The 22,520-nt window shown below is 37.5% G+C and overlaps 1 protein-coding gene across 1 annotated transcript in view; it reads right to left on the bottom strand.

Annotated features, from left to right (window-relative positions):
• The window catches only part of ZYG11A (zyg-11 family member A, cell cycle regulator), a 45,106-nt gene extending 23,602 nt beyond the window's left edge, over positions 1-21,504 (bottom strand). The window contains exons 1-6 of the mRNA XM_019742793.3: positions 21,295-21,504; positions 14,491-14,656; positions 11,237-11,988; positions 5,350-5,490; positions 3,343-3,519; positions 1,170-1,234 (exon numbers count right to left, since the gene is read on the bottom strand). Coding sequence (XP_019598352.1) covers positions 1,170-1,234; positions 3,343-3,519; positions 5,350-5,490; positions 11,237-11,988; positions 14,491-14,656; positions 21,295-21,384 — 1,391 coding nt within the window. The 5' untranslated portion in view covers positions 21,385-21,504. The remainder of the gene's footprint in view (positions 1-1,169; positions 1,235-3,342; positions 3,520-5,349; positions 5,491-11,236; positions 11,989-14,490; positions 14,657-21,294) is intronic.
• Between the last annotated feature and the right edge of the window lie 1,016 nt (positions 21,505-22,520).

The following is a 22,520-nucleotide window of genomic DNA, read 5'->3' as shown; positions in this document are numbered from 1 at the left end:
TGCCTTTTTATAGGGGAAGCTGTTACTCAGCTCCAAACTGATGGCTGCCATGTAGGAATGAAGACAGTTGAGAAAGCTTTTCCAACTTTTCAAGAGAAGGTGGTAATACAGGTGTATATATATGATATAGATTTTTTTTTTTTTAATGAGGAGGACCACTTGCCCTATAGTATTTTTAGAAGTCAACTCCCATTTTAAGCACACAATTCAATTAGATGTGAGCATGGCTTTGCCTCCAGCCCAGTACCCACAAACCACAGGCTTTGTTCATGTGAGCCTATGCTTAACTTTCCTGCTGTTGGCAGCAACTACCGTGTTTCCCTGAAAATAAGACCTAGCCAGACCATCTGCTCTAATGTATCTTTTGGAGCAAAAATTAATATAAGACCCAGTATTATATTATATTGGTTACATTATATATATAATTTATATATTATATTGTATTACATGTTATATTATATTATATTGTATTATTATATTATATTAATATTATATTAATGTTATATTCATATATTAATATATTAATTATATTATATAGACCGGGTGTTATAGTAACATAAGACTGGATCTTATATTAATTCTTGCTCCAAAAGACACATTAGAGCTGATGGTCCAGCTAGGTCTTACTTTCGGGGAAACAAGGTATTATAAAGGTTTTTTGAACTCATGAATGTGGGAGATTACAAAAGCCTCAAGAAGAATCCCTCTGGAGTCCAGAATGAGGATTTTTTTAAAAAATTATTACTGATAAAAAAATAAAAAGAATGACTAATGTTTAGAACAGCTTGTACTTAAGCTAGGCACTATGATAAAATACTTTACAAACATTACCGTATCTAATCCTCGTAAGAGTCACTATTTTACAAATGAGGAAACCCATGTGCAAATATAATGAAAGGGCTGAACTTGAATCCAAGTATGTTTGACTCCCTAGAGCCCATGCTCTTACCACCCACTGCCCGTAACTGGAATCAGATTTTGGGATACAACATTTATAGGCAGGGTACTTCCAATCACCTCAGTGGAAGAGGCTCGACAGAGCATTCTCCTCAAATAAGTTATCCCAGCTTTAATCAGACCCTTGCTAAACTAATAACCCAAAAGCCAACAATGCTCAGAGTAACACAGGTCAACACCCCAAAATCAGATGACCAAGTTTTAGAACTTGCCTGTCAAATGGAACATCCACAAGAATCCTGGAATTGGTTAAGGAGAGAAGACAATTCTTCTGCAACTATAAAAGAATAAAGAAAAATTTTGAGCAAATGTATACTCCATTCTAAATAAAGGTTCTAAGAATTTGGAAGGTGCTACAACGAGTTTTTCTTATTGAGAACTCACGGTGCACCTGGCCCTCTCCAAGTTCTTCATTTAATCTTACCAATAAACTGTCACATTCACCTGTGCCTAAAAAACAATGCTTCCATTTTTTTTTTTTTAAAGATGGGGTCTCTTCCCCCTGAACCCCACAAGGATCTATGTGGAGAGTGGCCTGCCTGTATGTCAGTCCAAATCAATTACCTGAAGCCTGGTCAACCTACTAAATAACAAATGTCCTTACCACTCATAACTATGACAGAGCTTCTACTTTCTACTTAAGATTGTTAGGGGCTGAACTGGGCCTTTACAGATAAGAAAGAAACAAAAGGCTTCCTGGGGAAGCTATCGGAACAGAAAAATATAACATCTCTTTGAAGGTCCAAGAGTAGGCCAGTATGACAGAAGTATAATATATGAGGCAGGGTCAGCAAATCTCAAATGCCAATAGGAACTAGGCAGTAACATAAACAAGTAAGAGGGTTGAGTGTGAAACAACAGAAGAGTCGTAGGAATTATGCCAAACTGGAGAATTCATGCCCTCATATAGGTGGTTATTATTCAGCTCCAACTGATGATTGCCACGTGTGAATTAAGACTGAATTGAGAAAGATCTTCCAACTTTTTAAGAGAAAGTAGAAATAAAAATTTTTTAAATGAGGTAAGACCACCTTTCTTACTGTATTTTTAAACACTAATTCCCATTTTAAGTACACCCTTTAATTAGAATTGACAAATTTATACAGCTGTGTACACTACCACCCACCACCACTACAATCAAGAAAAAACTATTTCCATCACTCCAAAGTTCCAACGTGCCCCTTCCAGTCACTTCTGACCTTGCAAACACCAATCCCAGAAAATTACACTGTCATTATATAAGTTTTCAAATAAATGGAATCAAATAGTATCTACTCTTTTGTGTCCAACTTATTTTGCACAGCATATTTTTGAGATTCATCCATATACTTTATTCAGTACTTCATTCATTTGTATTGCCAAATAATATTCCCTTACATGAATATATCACAATTTATCTATTCACCTGTTGTGGGACATTTGGAAAGTTTTCAGTTTGGGAGAATTATGAATATAGATATGAACATTCATGTGTAAGTCTTTATACATTATTATTTCATTTCTCTAAGGATAGAATGATTGGGTAATCTGGAAGGTGTATGTCTAACATTTAAGAAAAAACTATGACATTGTTGAACTGGTAGTTGTATCATTTTTCATTCTTAACATCAATATGTGAGAATCTGTTGCTCCACACCCTTGCCAATACTTGGTATTGTCAGTCATTTAATTTCAACCAATCTAGGGGTTGTGCAGTGGTAACTCACTGTGGTTTTAATTTGCAATTCCCTGATGACTAAAGATACAGAGCATCTTTTCATGTGCTCATCTGTCATCTCCATATCTTCTTTGGTGAAATGTCTGTTCAAATTTTTTGCCTTTCTTAAAAATTGGTTTGTCTTGTGTTTCTGAATTAAGAGTTCTATATACTCTGGATAAAAGACCTTTGTCCTATATATAAAATGTACTTCCCAGCTCATGGCTTACCTTTTCATTTTTTAATGTTTTTTGGTGTGTGCAAACTTTTAATTTTGATAAATTCCAATTAATTTTTCTTTTATGATGTGTGCTTTCTGCATCCTGAGAAAACTGCCTCCTCCAAGGTCAAAAATATTTTCTCCTACTGTTTTCTTCTAGTTTTATGGTTTTAACTTCTATATTTAGATCTATAATTCAATTCAATTTAAGCTTCATGTATGATGTTAAGCCTATGAGGATGGACCAAAATGTTAATGGATGGTTTGGATAACTGGTTTCTGAGAAATTTAAAAAATGTAAACCATACTGCTTATCCGTATTTCCTGTTTTTTCTACAACAAACATGAATTCCTTATCTATTCTCTCTCCTTCTTTCAGATACGATGAAAAATCAGAACTAAATAATACATATTCTTCATGTATTTGTCCCAAAGTTAGAAGCAGAGTCAAATATTCTATTTAAATTACCTGCTGATAGTGGGGGAAATTTTTCAGAGCCTTGAAAAGTAGACAGGTGACCTCTGACAACAGACGAACAGGCATCCCCCTGGCCAGGCCCTGGCGTGTTAAGTTGAGGGTGCACGCACTGGCTGTGAACTGCACTGGCAAATCCAATGGATGATTCCTCATTCCTACAGCCACAAGCTGAAGATGAACTTGTTTTTAGTGGTTTATGACAGTATTAGCATTCTTTTAAAAATATTCACTCATTGAGAGAGAAAGTAACAGATTTTCCCCACTGTCAGCATTTATTTTGTAGGATACCAGCAATACCTTCTAATCCAAACACAGCCATTAACTAGCTGTATGACTTTAGTCAAGTGAGTTCCCTTCTCTGGACCACTATTTACTCATCTATGATTTCATAATCATTTATTGAGCCTCACTCCATATAAGGCATTGTAGTAAGCATTATAGGTGACACAAACATGAATCACTTACACCCTAATTCCTTAGCATAAAGCCTTGTAAGAGAGATATGTAAACAAGTAACACTGTGAAGATGTCAAAACATGAAACTGAAAAAAAACACCATTAAGAAAAGTACTATAAATAAAGTGCTATATAAGGTAGTTATGGAGGGAGCAATTATTTTTGGTATGGAATCAAAAGGCTTCATTCCGACAGAACGTTTAGACAAGTCTCAGAGAGGATATGGACAGAAGCAGATAAAGGTGGGGGTGGAATGGAGAGAGGATTCCCAGGAAAGGGCAATCTAATAGGGAAAAACACAAAGTGAACAAAAGGATGGGAAGATTCCACCTAGAGAGGAAGGAATTTGGAAGAATTTGAAAAGTGATAAAACATAACTTTAGAAAGATAACTAGAAGACAGATTGTGGAAGACCTAGAACATAAATGTAAAATGAAGGTGTTGCACTACACTTAGAACACACCTACTCTACCATTCAGGGACGATGTGATCTGTTTTGTCAATCAAATAGGGATAATCATTTGACTGAGGTGACAGCAGACTCACCTCAGAGATAGGTCTGCTGATACTCATGTGAACCATGATTTTAAGAGACCACAGCCCCTCCCTTTGACAGCTGCATGAACTCATGGAGCCTACAGACAGACCTGGATATTTACTTCTATTATGAAAAATGGCTTTTTTCTATATTGTTAAACTACTGTTAGGATTTCATTGGATTGCCATGACCTGCAATTTAAGTATGTAGAACCCAAAAGAAACATGATTTTCAAAAATCACAGAATCTTAGATACGAAAAGGACTTTTAGAACACCTAATTCAATCTCCTCATTACAGATGGGAAACAAAAGTCCAGAGTTTTTTCTTTATACAGTATTGCTTTTAAGTTATGAATAAATCTAATCTCCCATGGTACAGAAATAGCCCTATTTTTAAGGGATTACAAAGAATTGCAAATAATAAAGATGAGGTGACTTTAAGACTTTTCATTTTCATGTCACATTTAATTTTAAGTAATTGCCAATTTCTTTCCCAAATCACTTAATACTTCCAATTACATTTCAAATAAATTCACCCTTCCATAAACCAATGCAAAGTTTGGCTCTATCACTATTCATTCACAAAATACTTTTAAAATGGGAGATCTGGCCAATTATTATTATTTTGTTTTATTTTGTTCTGTTCTTATTGGATACTGTTATTGTTTATTTCAGAAAACCAGATGTTAGATTTAAAGACTGAAAGAATAAAAGACAACATTCAGAACAAAGTGAATTCATGTTTATAAACATATCAGTCCTGTTTCAGGCAAAACAGTATAATGGTCCTAGTATCCTTTTCTCAGACCACTGGATGATTCAAATTGATTCAGATGTTCAAAACAAGATGATCTAGCAGTTAAGTTTAACACTGTTTTCTTTTCTTTACGAGGGCACCTAGAATAAGGCATATAAGTTACTGTTTTCAATGTGTCTAGTGAACTACTTTAATTGAACCAAGTAAGAAGTAATAATAAAAACCACCTTTCTAAGGTGCAGTTACCTTTAAAATAGCAGGCATCGTCACCTGCATTGAAAAAGTCTCTGTAAAGAGCCTGTAGAGGGCTTCCTTCATAAAACAAGACCTATTTCTGTATTGGCTCAATGCTTCTGAAATCTGGCTCAGATTGGCTCCTCCAGCAACCTGAAAAACAAAGATGTTACCAATAGGTTTCACCATTCATCTTCAAGAACAGGCTTTTTTTTTGTTTGGATCAAAGACCAAAATGTAAGACCTAAAACTATAAAATTTTTACAAGAAAACACAGGCCAAAAGCTTCATGATATTAGATTTAACAATAATTTTCTGGATATGACACCAAAGTTCACAGGCCAACAAAAGAAAAAAAATAGACAAATCAAACTTTAAGAAAAAATTTTGGAGGCATCAAAAGACAGTTATCAACAGAGTAAAAAGACAACCCACAGAATAGAATACTGTCAAGTCATGTACCTCATAGGGATTAACATCCAGAACACACAGATAACTCCTATAACTCAAAACAACAACAAAAAACCCAGTTCAAAACTGGCCAAAGCACTTGAACAGACATTTCTCCAAAGAAGACATATGAATGGCCAATAAGCTGATGCCAAGATGCATTATACTAAAAGAAAGCAAAATCAAAACTTCACTAATAGCACCCCAAACTCCTTAGGATGGCTAATATTAAGGGGAAAAAAGTATTGGCAAGGTGGTGGAGAAACTGAAACGCTAGTGCACCACTGGTGGGAATATAAAATTGTATAGCTATGAAAAACAGTATGGCAGTTCCTCAAAAAATAAAAAACAGAATAACCGTTTGATCTAGCAATCCCACTCCTTGGTATATACCCGAAAGAACTGAAAGCAGAGTCTTTAAGAAATATTTGCACACCCATGTTCACACTAGCATTATTTACAAAGCTGAAATGTGGAAACAACCCAAGTGCCCATCAACAATAAACAGACAGGCAAAATGTGGTACATATATATGTAATTGATATTATTCAACCTTGAAAGGAAATTTTGCAATATGCTACATGGATGAACCTTGAGGACATTATGCTAAGTGAAATGAACCAATCCACAAAAGACAAATACTGTATGATTCTACTTACACGACGCACTTAAGAATAGTCAAAATTACTGAGGCAGAAAATAGAATGGGGGCTGCCAGGGTTTGAGGAGAAGGGGAAATGGAGAGTTATTGTTTAATGAATACAGAGTTTCAGTTTTACAAGATGAAGAGAGCTACAGAGATGGACAGTGGTGATGGCTGCACAACATTATGAATGTATGTAGTATCACTGAACTGTACAATCAAAAATGGTTACGATGATTAATTATGTGTCCTATGTTATGTGTATTTTACCATCAAAAAAAAACAAAAACAGAAAAGAATGAGAATATGAACTGAAATGGGTTGATTTCCAGAACATGTTGTTAAGTAAAAAATAAAAAAAGCAGGGGCCGGCCCAATGGCTGAGGGGGTTAGAGCTCCATGCTCCTAACTCCAAAGGCTGCCGGTTCGATTCCCACATGGGCCAGTGGGCTCTCAACCACAAGGTTGCCAGTTCGATTCCTCGAGTCCCGCAAGGGATGGTGGGCAGCGCCCCCCTGCAACTAAGATTGAACACGGCACCTTAAGCTGAGCTGCCGCTGAGCTCCTGGATGGCTCAGTTGGTTGGAGCGCATCCTCTCAACCACAAGGTTGCCAGTTCGATTCCTCGACTCCCGCAAGGGATGGTGGGCTGTGCCCCCTGCAACTAGAAAATGGCAACTGGACCTGGAGCTAAGCTGTGCCCGCCACGACTAAGACTGAAAGGACAACAACTTGAGTCTGAACGGCACCCTCCACAACTAAGATTGAGGACAACAACTTGACCTGGAAAAAAGGCCTGGAAGTACACACTGTTCCCCAATAAAGTCCTGTTCCCCTTCCCCAATAAAAAAAATCTTAAAAAAGAAAAAAAAAAAAAAAAAAAGCAAAGGGCAGAATGTGTGTGTGTGTATATGTGTATATATATGTATATATACGTATACACAAGTGTACACACACATACACCAGGGGTGCCACAAAAATGTATACAAGTGGACACTTTGGTCAACGTTGCTCAAGCAGTAGTTCGCCGTAATAAGTGTCTGGACACTGATGGTAACCACTTTGACCACCTCTTGTAGTTGCAGAAGGCAAACGTGACTTGTATTCATCTTTGTTATCAGTATATATTGAGCATTACAGTTTTAATCCAGTTTTCCTTTCTTAAAATGTGTATACATTTTTTTTTTGCACCATGTATCTATATATATAGATAGACAGATAGGGACTAAAACTGAAATATATCTGTTTAGTACTTTGACTATACCCGCCATCTACAAGGATAAAAAACTGCAAACTCTTTTCAGTTGATTTGTGTTTCATAGTAGTATTGGCACAGCAATTGTGAAACTCATATGTATTGTAGAATTAAGCAAATGTGCTCAATGCTGGGAGCCAAGGTTCTCACTATGGAAGAGAAGATACACATACAGAATGGGGAAAGGCAAAGAAGAATGGTGGACGGACATTTGAAAGCATCATTTTTAAACTTACTTCATGTATTTCTTAGCTCTGGTTGCTAAAAGAGCTAAAAACAAAGATACCCCAACAGCAATGAGCACACCTAATACTCAAATATTGGTTTCCTATTAAAAGAACCAGGGCTTCCGGGAGAAATGTCTAATTCCAGGGCTGCGATAGGGAAGTACGAGTATAAGAAGCCTCGAACATCTTGGCGTGCCAGGAAGTGAGGAATTACTCAAGCAACAACAACGGTGAAGCTCTCATTGGCCAATCTGACCAATTGAGCATCAAAATAATTAAGGACAGTAATTAATTATAAACCACCAAAAACAACAGGAATCAATGAGTCCACACTGAGAACAGGTTAGACAGAGAGATAGAGAAGGCAGGGCTCTTCCGTACAGCAGAATGCCTACTGCTAAATGTAGAAGGAAGGGCTGGAGTTGGAAAATCATCACTTTGCAACCACTTCAGTGAAGATTGGTTAAGGTGAGAATCTCAACAGATGCTAAATCTAGATCAGAAAGTTTGATAAAGACCAGGATAAGTGCATAGTCTTCCAGTATCCTATATATCGCTATTAGAGGGAAAATATCTATATAGTGTAGAAACAATACAATACTACATACATAATATTTTATCTGTATCTGAATATTTTATCTAGTATCTGAACAATACTTTGACCATGTGATAAAAAGTAACATGACTAATGAGGGGTAGTGAGTGCTTTCAGGATGTGATACTCTTGAGAAGACATGACATCTCTTATATGGTACGCCAGCTAGAGACGAAGAACCTGAATGTAATTATGAGGAAACATCAGACAAAGCCAAAATGAAGAACATTCTTTAAAATGCCAACAGAACAAAGATGGTCTGTATTCAAAAATATTAAGGTCACAAAAGACGGGAAGGACTAAGGACCTCTTCCAGATTAAATTATAAAGAGACATGGTAACTTCTGAATGCAAAAAATGATCCTGGATTAAAAGGAAAAGTATTTTATAAAGGAAAAGCATTATTGGGATAATCAACACTGGAAATATGTACAGTAGATTATATAAAAATATTGCATCAATGTTAAATTTCCTGAAACTTATTAACTGCACTGTGGCCATTAAGGAGAATATCTTTGCTCTTACGAATTTAAGTATTATGGAGTAGAGGAGCATGATTTGCAACCTACCCTCAAATGGTTGTTGGTTCTGAAAAAAATTGTGTGTGTATGAAGTAATAAAAAAAAATGCGGCAATATGTTTAGAATTAGTGATCTGCAAATTAAAAATTACATCAAAACAGTTTAAGTATTATACATAGATCAACTGCCGAAAAACCTACACATTAAGAACGTAAACAATGGATAAATTATAAAGTTTTGTGAGCTTTAAGAGCTGAAAGAGAAACAAAGGATAAGCCACAGCAAGACCAAGCAGAAGACCAGAAAGCTGTTGCACCATCCTCTCCTTAGCTTCACCTCCTGCAGATACCATTACAAAACAACCCTCACAGGGATTCGTGCTACACCCAACCAGTGAATCAAGAGATTCCTAGAAAATGAAAACGTTGCATGGCTTTTAATACTTATGGTGGGTGCCCTTGCTGCCCATTTTATTCTTTTTTAATGTATTAAAATACAGTTAACATATATTAGTTGCAGGTATACAACCCTTATATACCTAACAAAGTAATCGCCGTAGTAAGTCTATAACCGTCTGACACCATACAAAGTTATTAAGATATTACTGATTATATTCTTTATGCTGTATATTAATTACATCCCTGTGAGTTATTTACAACTAGAAATTTATACCTTTATTCTGCCCATTCTAAAGTAATTAAGTACATGTTGTCTATTCTAATTTGGGGAGCAAGAATTAAAATATATTGTTTGAAGGTTTTCACTAGCATTTAATTTTATCCATTTTAGTGTAAGCAAAGTTTTGATCAACTCAAACAACAAAAATACTTAGTATATGTGCATCTAATTTGAAAGATATACCTTTCTCTTAAGTAAAAAGTTTTCTGCAACACACTTTTTAAACTTATCATATCTTATAATCCACATGAGGCTAAGATCTTTAGAGTTTCTTAGTAACGGGAAGATTTGTGGTCTCTCCATTGCCACAATATCCAACATTGTATATAATGCATAATTTTAAGTTTTCAAAATAAACTAAACTTCCATGTATACGAGTTAAGTTTACTGAAACAAATCTTCCTGTTTTCTTTAATCACTGTGGTCTTTTGATCTCTGTAACATTAAATGATATTAATCTTAAATAGGCCTATGTGTACATTCTGATAAACAATTCTCTACTATACATATTTAACCTGAAAGTTCAAATTATATCTGTTTCGATCAAGCCTAATGATGTAACTGATGGCTTGCTTCCGCTTTCATTAGAGATGCCAGAAAATTAAAAGGACTTTAAAATACAATTGCTGTTTTCAAATCAAAAGAATAAAATGTGAAAACAATGACTGCAAATCACTTTACTTTCTAACCTTAGGAAGAATTACATAAAGCATAATTATAAAGAAAGGGTTTTTAAGTGGTGGTTCTGAAACTCAACTGCACACATTAGAATTACCTGGGACCTTTTAAAATCTTGATGCCCCGGCCAAATCCCAAACCAATTAAATCAGAATCACTAGGGGAATGGGACCCAGGCATCAGTATATTTTAAAGCTTCCGACGTAATTAAAATGTACAGTCGAGGAAGAAAGCCACTGTTTTAAAAAAGAAATATTCCATAACATAAATATTTAAACATAGGCTGCTTTAAAAATAGCACCTTGAGGGGCTATAAACTATTCCAGCAATGTTCTAAACGCTTTTCTTAAGGCTCTTTAAAACTGCTCTGTCATACCGTCACCAAAAATGATATTAGCCAAGTTGATCACCTGCTTTCTTATATTTAGCTGTTAACAAGTGAAGAACACAAGTTTTAGAGTCACAAAGACTTGCATACAAGTCCTAGCAATACCATTTAATAGCTCTATGATTGTGGATAAGTAGCTTAACCTCCCTGAGCTTCCATCTCCTCAACTGTAAAATGGACGGATTAAAGTAGGAAACGTGCACAACATGACATCTGGTAGATAGGAGGTGATGTATCAATGACTGCACTTATCATGATGAAGCTAGACTAGAAGACATAGAGGCCAGGACTGTATCTTGTTTAAGGTTATATTTCTACAACTTACTGCTACACAATAATTATTAATTCCTAAGCTAAGTAATACCTAGATTCTTACTCTAAGTAATACCTAGATTCTGATATACAACAAAAGCTTAATAATGTTCTGAACAAATGAAACAAACTTATTTCAAATAAGAACAAACCCTCAAGCCTTGCTTTGTAGTAAAGAAGTCAGAATAACCAGCATCCGTAGCCAACAGTCCCACAAATTGCATTGCAGGCCGCTGCCGTATAAATAATTCTACAGCTCCATCGGTGATGCAAATGCCCCCCGAAATATCCAGTGACACAACATTAGGCAGAATATCCTTCTGCTGTAGCAAATGAAAAGCTAAATCTGATCTGAGTTGCCTGTGATCAGAAATATCAAGGTGAAGTAGACATTTAAGTTCTCTAATGACTGCGAGAATTTGTGGTTTGGTCATGGTCAGGCATTTCAGATAGTGCATCGTGAGAGACTTGAGTCGATCCTTACAGGTAAGGAGTGCAGAGATGTCACTGACCAGAGTATTGGAGATATCCAAGCTTTCCAATTTTGGTAACTGAGAAACAGTAGCCAGGTTTTCACTATGAAAACAAACATTGAAAACACTTAAAACGCGAAGACCAGTGAGCTGACCAAAGAACAGTTGTCTTGAATCTGGAGGGATGCTTGTGGAGTCCAACAGGAGACAGCGGAGGTTTTGCTGGATCCAGCTATTGCTGCAGAGTCCACTTATGATGTCTGGAATTGGGAGGTCAGTGTGTACTGCAGTAGCATCCAGTTCAACGAGTTTGTGATGGCAGAAAGCTTTTATAAATGCAGCTGTAGAGATCTGAACTCTTTGAATATTGACCAGCTTTAGTTTCATTTGGTTGCCTCGGAAAATGCTCGCTGTTCTATCAGTCAGCATGCCTGTAAGAGAACCAGAACCAGCTTGTAATAACAACTAAATCTCATGCCTTTTCCAGGAGGCATAGTGGTCAATGAACTATGACAGATGTTAATAATAACAATGATGACAACATTTACTGCTTACTCTGTGCGCAACATTCTAAACTCTTTACTCAGATGTAATTTATTCTTTGCAACAATACTATAAAGAAACTATTAATTATTATTACCATCTTAGGGCTGAGCAAACTGAATCTTAAAGAGGTTGAGTAACTTGTTCAAGGCCAAAATATGTGGCAGAATCAGGAATCAAAGCCATCTGGACTCCAGAGCCCAGTTTTATCTGTAGTAACCTTGTTCACAGAAAAAAAGAACAAAATATGTAGGTAAGTACAGGATGTATAATATGCAAATAACACTACTAATGAGTATTTTTAACCAAATTATTGGACAGCGTTTGACAAGTCACTTAAATCTCGGCGACTCATTTTCCTCATCTATAAAATAAGTGGGTTGTACCAGGTTTTATTTAGAAAAGATTTACTAAGCATCTTCTATGTGTGAGATCCCATGTCAAGTAATGGGCACACAAAGTAATTAGAAAATTGTGACCACAAGGAATTCAGTCAAGGAATATACATAGGTAAATAAATTATTACAATAGTGTATTAAATATGCACTATTGTGATTATACCAGGTATTGAATTAATACAGATGACATTAACTTTGGGGAAAGTTTTGAAGACTAAAGATCAATTTGCCAGGGGGCAGGTGAAGGGTAGAAGAACATATAAAGACACAGAAAAGCACAGAACAATAGCAGACTATTCGGGATGACCCTAAGTCAATAGGCACTACGAGAAAATAGTGTCCAAAGGGAGGCACAGTTGGAAATGAGAGTAGAGAGGAAGGGAAAAGGCAGATGGGCCTATACACAAGGCTAGGAAACTCAGACTTTAGGAACTCAGAAATTTTAAGCAGCGGGATGGCCGGATGGCTCAGTTGATTAGAGAGCGAGCTCTGAACAACAGGGTTGCCAATTCGATTCCCACATGGGCTAGTGAACTGCGCCCTCCACAACTAGATTGAAGACAACAAGCTGCTGCTGAGCTTCCAGAGGGGCGGCCGGATGGCTCAGTTGGTTAGAGTGCGAGCTCTCAGCAAGAAGGTTGCCAGTTCAATTCCCACATGGGATGGTGGGCTGCATCCCCTGCAACTAAAGACTAAAAATGGCAACTGCGGGCCAGCCTGGTGGCTCAGGTGGTTGAAGTGCCATGCTCCTAACACCGAGGTCGCCGGTTCAATTCCCACATGGGCCAGTGAGCTGCGCCCTCTACAGCTAAGATTGTGAACAACAGCTCTCCCTGGAGTTGGGCTGCTATGAGCAGCAGGAGGTCAGCGTGGGCTACGGTGTGGTGCCAGGAGGGGTCAGCAGCCAGCGTGAGCAGCCATGGGCTGCTGTAGGCTACTGTGAGTGGCCAGCAGCCAGCGTGAGCAGCCATGGGCTGCTGTAGGCTACTGTGTGCTGCCATGAACGGATGGCAGCCAGCATAAACAATGGCTTGAATGGGACTGGGGGGGGGTGGGGTGGAGGGGGGGTGAAGAGCGGGGGGGGGGGGGGAATGAATGCAGTAGTGATTGATGCTACAACATGGATGAACCTTGACAATACTATATTGACTGAAAAAAGCCAGACACAAAAAGCCACATATTGGGGTGGCCGGTTAGCTCAATTAGAGTGTGGTGCTAATACACCAAGGTTGCTGGTTTGATCCCTGCATGGGCCACTATGAGCTGTGCCCTCCTTAAAATAAAAAATATATATAAAATAAAATAAAAAGCCACATATTGCATGATTCCATTTGTATTAAATGTTCAGAATAGGCAAATCCATAGAGATAGAAAGTAGATTAGTGGTTGCTCAGGGTTTAGGGAGGAGAGGTAAGGAGTTTCTTTTTGAAGTGATGAAAATGTTCTAAAATTTATGACAGTTTTCTAAAATTTATGACAGTTACACAAATCCGTAACTACAAAAACAAAAAATCATTGAATTGTAAACTTTAAATGGGTGGATTACATGTGAATTACACCTCCATAATTTGTTACTAAAATTTTTTTTTTCATCTATAGAAAACTGTAACACGGCAAATTAAATATAGCCCTTTGAAAACTCCACTATAATGGGAGATAAAGGAAAATTATTTAAAGGTTCATATTCACAATCAAAAGAATGGGAGACAAAACTACAGCAACAGCATTTCAGCAGCTAGGAGGCAGACAGATTAGTGGTAACTTGACTTAGTCCTTCATTACTCTGCTAAGCCAATAGCAGGGCAAGTCTTGAAGTAAGGCAATTTCCAAGTGATCCAGAAAGACTCTGAGACTCAGCCTCCACACAAAATGGGAATAATTTCTCTATTTCCCACTGGGTTGTTGTGAGGGACAAAATAGGAATTACATGTGAAAGTGTTTTTCAAATTGTAAAGAGTGTTATAGTATACAATATAGCAGCCTTATCATTACCTTGCCAGGTCATCACCTCCAGGAAACGATCAGCTAATTCCTGAGGGAAACTCCAATGCTCCGGAAGGCACAATGTTCCATCAGATCTTTCAGAACACAACTTTTCCAAGTTAGCAATCAGGACATTCAGGCAGATGTTGACCAAAGAGTACGGAGATGCCTCCTCCTAACAAACAACACCCAAAAAACTTTGTTAGAATACATGTACAAGAATTCAGCATAAAAGTGGTCCTGCCAGGCATCAAACTATTTGATGACGGTATCTGAAGATACATTCTCCTTACTCTAATAATAATTTATATGTAATGAAACCACCGTATTCCAACTGTTAACCAAATAGATTTCATCTGTTGTAGCTTTTGTTGTATCTTGGAAAATATTAAGTTCTCTCAATCCTTCACTTATCATCTGTTCGTGCCAGGCACTGAAAATACCGGTATGAGTATAGTCCTAATCCTTTTGGAGCTAACAGTTTACTGGGACTACAACCAAAAAATCTGACAATTTAATACAACGTAAGGGACTATTCAAGCAGAGATCACATGGTCATTCATTCAACAAATACTAATTCAGTGATTACTCTGTACCAGTTTTCTCTCTTTAAGGTGACTTTGGGCTGGCTGTGTACCCCCAATCATTCCTCTAAAATTAGCCCTCTCTCCTTGCTACAGACTGAATGTTTGTGTTCCTCCAAAATTCTCATGTTGAAATCTAACCCCCAATTATACGGTATTTAGAGGTAGAAACCTTTGGAAAGTGATTAGGTCATGAAGGTAAAGCCCTCATGAATGAAATTAGTGCCTTTATAAAAGAGACCCCAGAGAACTACCTTGCCCCTTCTGTCATGTGAGGACACAGCAAAAAGATATCTATAAACCAGGAAGACACCAAATGTGCCAGACATCAAATCTGCCAGCACCTTGATCTTGGACATGCTAGCATCCTGAACTGTGAGAAGTAAATTTCTGTTGTTTATAAGTCACCCAATCTATAGTATTTTTGTTATAGCAGCCTAAATGGACTAAGACAATTCTTCCGGTAGATCCTCTGGGCCCACGGGTGGCACTAGTCGCTGTTACTGGACAATAGACAAGTGCATTATTGTGGTTTTCCATACCTCATCCTTATTATATTTGGAAGTAGCCCATAATTAAACTATCATTGAATTATCCCTATTCTAATGTGCCATCTGTTTCCTGGTGTGATTATGACTGTTAAATTTCCCAAATAAATTTCTAGTTCATCCCCTACTCTCTCACTCCACTACCAATTCCTAACCCAAGTCACTACCATACCTTACTTAGAATATTGAAAAACTCCAAATTAGTTTCTCTACTTTTGCTCCTATCCTTTTCTAATCCATCTCTACTCAGAGTCCAGATTCGTCATTTCTGAAATACAAACTGTACTATGTAACTCCCCTAATTAACATGTCTTAGTGGGTACAAGGTAAAAACAAAAAAACAAATTGCATTTCTATATGCAACCAGCAATTGTAAAATTAAATTTTTAAAAAACTTACACTATCATTTTTAATACATCAAACAAAGACCCTTACTCAGGATAACAACAAAAATCTAGACACTCAAAGTAGCATGCATAAAGTTTAGCTTACAATAAAATATCAGATGTGGTAAAAAGCAGGAGAAAAAAAAAAATCAGTCAATAGAAACAGGACCAGAAGTAACTGAAATGACATAATTAACAGACAAGGACTTTAAAACAAATATTATAATTAATGAATATAAATAACATAATGTGGGAATAAATTTGAAATCTCAACAGAGAAATGAAAGACCTAAAAAAGACCAAAAGGGAACTTCTAAAGTTGCAAAAGATATTATCTAAAATAAATAATACATCAGATGACATTATCAAAAGATTAGACATTACAAAATTAGAGATCAGTGAAGTTGAAAGTAGTACAATAGGGCCAGCCCGGTGGCTCAGGCGGTTAGAGCTCCATGCTCCTAACTCCGAAGGCTGCCGGTTCAATTTCCACATGGGCCAGTGGGCTCTCAACCACAAGGTTGCCAGTTCAATTCCTCGAGTCCCGCAAGGGATGGTGGGCAGCGCCCCCTGCAACTAAGATTGAACACGGCACCTTGAGCTGAGCTGCCTCCAGGATGGCTCAGTTAGTTGGAGCGCCAGCTCTCAACCACAAGGTTGCCAGTTCAACCCCTGCAAGGGATGGTGGGCTGTGTCCCCTGAAACTAGCAATGGCAACTGGACCTGGAGCTGAGCTGCGCCCTCCACAACTAAGACTGAAAGGACAACAACTTGAAGCTGAATGGCACCCTCCACAACTAAGATTGAAAGGACAACAACTTGACTTGGAAAAAAGTCCTGGAAGCCTGGAAGGACACACTGTTCCCCCAATAAAGTTTCCCCAATAAAATCTTTAAAAAAAAAAAAAGAAAGTAGTACAATAGAAACTACCTAAACTCAAAAAAAAAAAAAGAAATAACTGTCAACAAGGATAATGTCCTATATTTGGAATCTATGAAATTGTTTTGTAGTTTAATATTTACTTAATTACAGTTAACTCACTGGGCACAAAGAATAAAACCAATTTGATGGCTTTTTTTTTTTTTAATGTCAAAAATGTTCAAATTATAAACGCACTGATCCCAGAAGCAAAATGGACCCAAAGCAAAATAAAAAGATGGCAAATACATATCAAATAGCTAAACATCAATGATAAAGAATAAAAATCTTAAGAGGGGGCATTTGTGTGGACACAGTTTTTTTAAAAAAAGAAAAAAGAAAGCTTTCACCACTGATTTTTCATCAGAAGCAATGCTAGCCAGAAGACAATGAAATGATATTTTTAAAGTGTAGTAGGGGGGAAAACTAGGTGCAATGAAAAAATCTTTCAAAAATAAAGATAAAATAAAGGTATTTCTAAACAAAAGTAGAGAGAACTTTTTGCCAGCAGACCTACACTATAAGAAAGGTTAAATGTTCTTTAAGCTGAAGAAAAATGATACAAGGAAGGTATCTGAGATCTAGAGAAAAAGGAAGAGTGCAAGAAACAGGAACACATGGATAAACAAAAAACTTTTATTTCCTAATTTAAGAAATAACTGATCAAGGCAAAGATAAAAACAGTATATTGTGCAATTTATAACATGGAGAAATAAAATGTATTATTTCAATAGCACAAGGAAAGGGTAAGAAGAGGGAAAATGAAGGAATACTGTTGTAAGGTAAAGTGTACTCTGGTAAGTCTGTATTTTAGAACCTAGAGCTATGCCTCTCAAACTTTCAACATTTACTGCATTATAAGTAGAAACTGAGAAATCTTTAAACGATGTATTAATTCATTTAGAAATAATGAAAGTTAAAAAAACAATCACATGTTGACATAAGCAACATTTTTTAAAAACAGCTATAGTTTCAACAATGTTAAAAAGTTTAGTGACAAGGACAGCACTGTTTTACATTCTTGCAAATTTCACTAATATGTGGCTTAATGGAAGAGAATGGGTTCTTGGGACCCCAGAGGTCCTGAGACTACAATTTAAAAACTATCTTTGAGTGACCATTAAAAGAAAGAAGGAAAGAAAAGGAGAGAAACAGCATTAGTAAGATAAAAATGGAACTTTAAAAATAGCCAATCCAAAAGAAGTCAGGAAAGGAAGAAACACAGCAACAACAAACAGGACAAACAGAACACAAATAGCAACACAGCAGACTTACATCCAACAATTTTGATGATTACATTTACTGTAAAAGGCACAAATTATCAGACTGGATAAAAAAGACTGCTTTTACAAGAGATGTGCATTAAACAAACAACACAGGTTGTTAAACTCTACTCATAAGGAAACTTGAGTGACTATAGTAATGTCAGAAAAAGAGGGCTTCAGGGCAAGAATATTACTAAAAATCAAGATGGATGTTTCATAATGAAAAGGGTTAATTTATCATGAAGACGTAATTCCTAAATGTATTTGCACTTACTAACAGCCTCAAAATTCATGAAGCAGAGGCAAAAACATACAATTGGGAAATGACTGTCTCCTCAATAAACTGGAGGGAAAACAAGATACATGAAAGAAAATGAACACTTTCTTACACCACATACAAAAATAAACTCAAAATGGATCAAAACTCATGAAGCAAAATCTCAATAAAAATAAAAATAAAAATTTACAATTACAGTTGGAAACTCATACTCACCTTCAGTAAATGATAAAAACAAGTAGGCAGAAAATGAGTAGGAATATAGATTAACATTATCAACCAACTTAATCTGATATTCAAGAATATTTTACCCAATCGCATAATACATATTCCTTTTAAGTACACATAAACATGCACCAAGATAGATCAATCATATATGAGCCATAAAACCAATCTCAATAAATATAAATGGACTGGAATTAGAGTATGTTCTCTGACAATACAATTACATTAAAAGTCAATTAAACAAAAAGATATGCAGAATATCCCCAACTATTGGGGAATTAATTACGTAATACACTTCTAAATATCCTATGGGTCAAAGAAGAAATTATAATGGAACACAGAAAATACTTTGAACAATATGTCAAAATTTATGGTGTTAACCAAAGCAATGTTAGAGGGGAAATATAGTCTAAATGTTTATATTAAAATATATATATATATATATGTATAAAATTAATGACCTAAATTTCCATCTCAAAAAGATAAAAAAATAAGGAAAACATAAGAAAGGAAATTATAAAGCTACGAACAGAAATAACAAGAGAAAACAGATGTGCAATGGATATAAATCAAATCCAAAAGTTAGTTCTTCGAAAAGATTATTACACTAAATCCCTAGGTACAAGACCAAGAGAAAGAAAAAACACACAAATGGCCAAAACCAGGAACAAAACGAGGGATCATCACAGGTCCTATAAGCATTAAAAGAAAGGAATTGTATAAATAATTTTGCCAATAAAATTTGATAATTCAGGTGAAATGGTCAAATTTCTTGCATGACAAAAACAAAACTGATAAGCTGTAAGTGCATACACATTTAGGAATGTTACGACTTTCTGATGAATCGACCGTTGCATAAAGTATACGAATAGCTCTACATAATTAAATTCTTCCCCCAAAGAAATTAAATTCTCAGTGGCATCACTGGTGTGTTCTAGTAAACATCTAAGGAAGAAATAATACCAATCCTCCAAAAACTCAAACAAAATTTAATAGAAAACACTTCCCAATTCATTTTTTGACACCAGCATTATCCTGATACTAAAACCAGACAAAATATTTCTAAAGAGCAAATAATCATAAACATGGACATAAAAATACTTCACAAAATATTACCAAATAAAATCCTGCGATATATAAAAACAAAGATATATTTAACAAAATACGTAAAAGACCTTTACACCAAAAACTACAAAACATTGCTAAATAAAATTAAAACGACATAAATGGATAAATATATATCATAGGGGAAAATAATTTATGCATTGTGTAATTTTAGAAATTAATTAAAAATATAAAATCTTATAAAGAATAAAGAGTGTACATGGAACGGATAAAGAGTGTAGTATATGGAACCCGACAGAAAAATGGATTGGTCTGATCACTTTTCTAAAGAAAATCTTGTGTTTGGATTCCGATCAACAGCAACAACAAAAAATGCTTCAAACACTGTGCTAGTACATACTTTAAAAAGGTCAGCTTCTCAATTAGCTATAAACAAATTAAAAATCTGATAGCAGCTTTTAAAAGTGAGGCCTAAAGAGCACTACAAGAGTACAGGCTAGATCTTTGCAGGGCACAAAAGCCCTCCAACAAGGCGTTAGTACGTAAAGTACAACCTCAATCAGAGTATTTCCTTCCCTCCGTACTAATTTTGAGTTGAGCCTTCACTAGATTTTGAGTTTTAAGAGGGTGGTCCTTGGGGTGTTTGTTGTAGAATGTAGAGTCTGACATCGTAACACCTGCAGTCAAGTTCATAAGCAAATCAACTACCTTTCAGGGTTTTCAACTTCCTTACATACCAGTAAAATGAAGACTATCAATGCCTACAAAGAAAAACGAGATTACCGGATTTTCTTTGGAAATGCCATACTACTTAACACACAGTAGGCACCAAGTACTCTTTGGGTTTGCATTTTGCTCAGGGTTTAACAGGCACTCCAGGTTAAAAAAAGAAAGAAAAGGAACAGTGGAATTGAAGGAATTTGTCTTTGGGGTTCCAGTTCCCCCCGATGGGCTCAGGAGGGTCTTCGGATTACGGTCCCCCAGGCCAAAGATTCGGGTAGTAAGGGCCGATGGGTCACAGCCTCTGGGGAACACGGCGTCCACAACGCACGCGGGGGAACCGTCGAGGTTTGGGGCATTTGGGTTCATTACAATAAGCAACACCATTTACTACCGGCCAGGCCTAGGGCTATTCCCAGCACTTACATCTAAACTTACACCACCCGGTAAAACAGCTGCTGTCTGCGGCAGGCACAGGTGAGAGCCTGAGACCTGAGGAGGGGACACACCCAAGGTCACGCGGGGCGGGACGGGACTCGCTCTCGCGGCGCCTCCACTCAGCTGCACAAAGTCAGTGTTTTGGACCCAGAGCCTTGGACGCCCCTCCAATGGCAGAAAACGCCCCTCCAGCTTGCACTTCCCGGGCGACGACTGGAACCTGGCAAGAGTTCAGCCTCTTCAGACTTTACCCCCACCCCACGTCGGCCAAACGAAACAAGTGTCTCCACAAAGTCCCCGACAATTCGCCGCGCTGGCCGGGCACGGGGCGGCGGGCACCCGGGGTCCGGTGGAAGTTCGCGTCTCCGCCCCCGTCCCGGTGCTCACCTGCACCACGCAGCAGCCCAGGGCATCCTTCTGAGCGTCGGGAATGACGATAGTACGGGGCGAGAGGCTCGGGTGCAAGAAGTGAACCATGGTGACCCCCGCAGGGGCGTGAGGCGAGTGCCACCCTCGAGCCGGGACCCGGATCCCGCGAGAGGTGGAGTCGACCCGCGCCGGGAGGCAGCTGAACAGCGCCGGATCCGCGAGCAGAGCACGCAGCGCCCGTGCCGCTAGGTCCTGGCTGCAAAAGGCTTTTGAAACGCCCGGCGCAGCGACGCGCACGCGCCCGCCGCAGCCTCACAGCCAGTCTGTAGAGGCCGGCCCACCGCAGACCCCGCCCCTAGGAGTTGCCCTCCTCACCCCCACCCACGCCGACCACTAGTGCAACCCATTGAGGCCCAACCGTTCTATTTTTCTGCCACCCCAGCGCCCCAGAGACCAACCTCACTCCTGCCCAACAGCTATCCCAAGCCTACTCGCCCCTCTCAATCCCACGCCTCAGGGATTTGATACCACATAGCTTTCGCCCCTCAGAGGAATGCTCGTGGACCAGATTATGGAGTTGGTAAATAGAATATGTATTTTTAAAAGGCGTTTCTCTAAAGATTTGGCAACAGCACCTCTCTCTGTTTGGATGAATCAAATATCAAAACCACTTATGACTGTGTAAGTACCCAAAATTAATTACTCAGCCTTTTTTGTGCCCTAAAAAGTACCAAGACCTTTATAACTTGCTCCAAGAGAGCAGTAAATTAATACACTTTAGCTAATTTAAGAGAATATTTGTCTTGGAAAAGGATGGTTCTTAAGAGTATGGAGCCTTGGATCTGAATCCTGGATTGGGATGCCCTCTCAGCCTTCTACTAACTTGTGAAACTTGGACGAGATTCTTAGTATCTCTGAAGCTCAACTTCCCAACAATAAAATGGGATAAGAACACCTTGCCTCGCAGGGTTAATGTAAGGATTAAATAACATATGTAAAACGCGACAGTGCTTGACACAAAGCAAGTCCAAATGTTAAAATTATTTTTCAAGTATAAATAACTTTGCAAAATGCTTTTCTTTCACATTTATCCTTTTATTTAACCCTCATACAAAAAAATAAAACAAAACTCTGGACAGTAGGTATTTCCATTTTACCCATAGATAAACGGAACACCTGACAGCTTAAATAGACAAATTTTACCCACCTGATGAGTGGAAAGCCTGAGAGTCAAAATCAAGTTT

This window comes from Rhinolophus sinicus, chromosome 14 (assembly GCF_057876585.1).
Source record: "Rhinolophus sinicus isolate RSI-liver-muscle chromosome 14, RSI-T2T, whole genome shotgun sequence".
Lineage (NCBI taxonomy): Eukaryota > Metazoa > Chordata > Mammalia > Chiroptera > Rhinolophidae > Rhinolophus > Rhinolophus sinicus.
The sequence above is the reverse complement of the archived record's forward strand: the minus strand, read 5'-3'. Positions and strand labels throughout refer to the sequence as shown.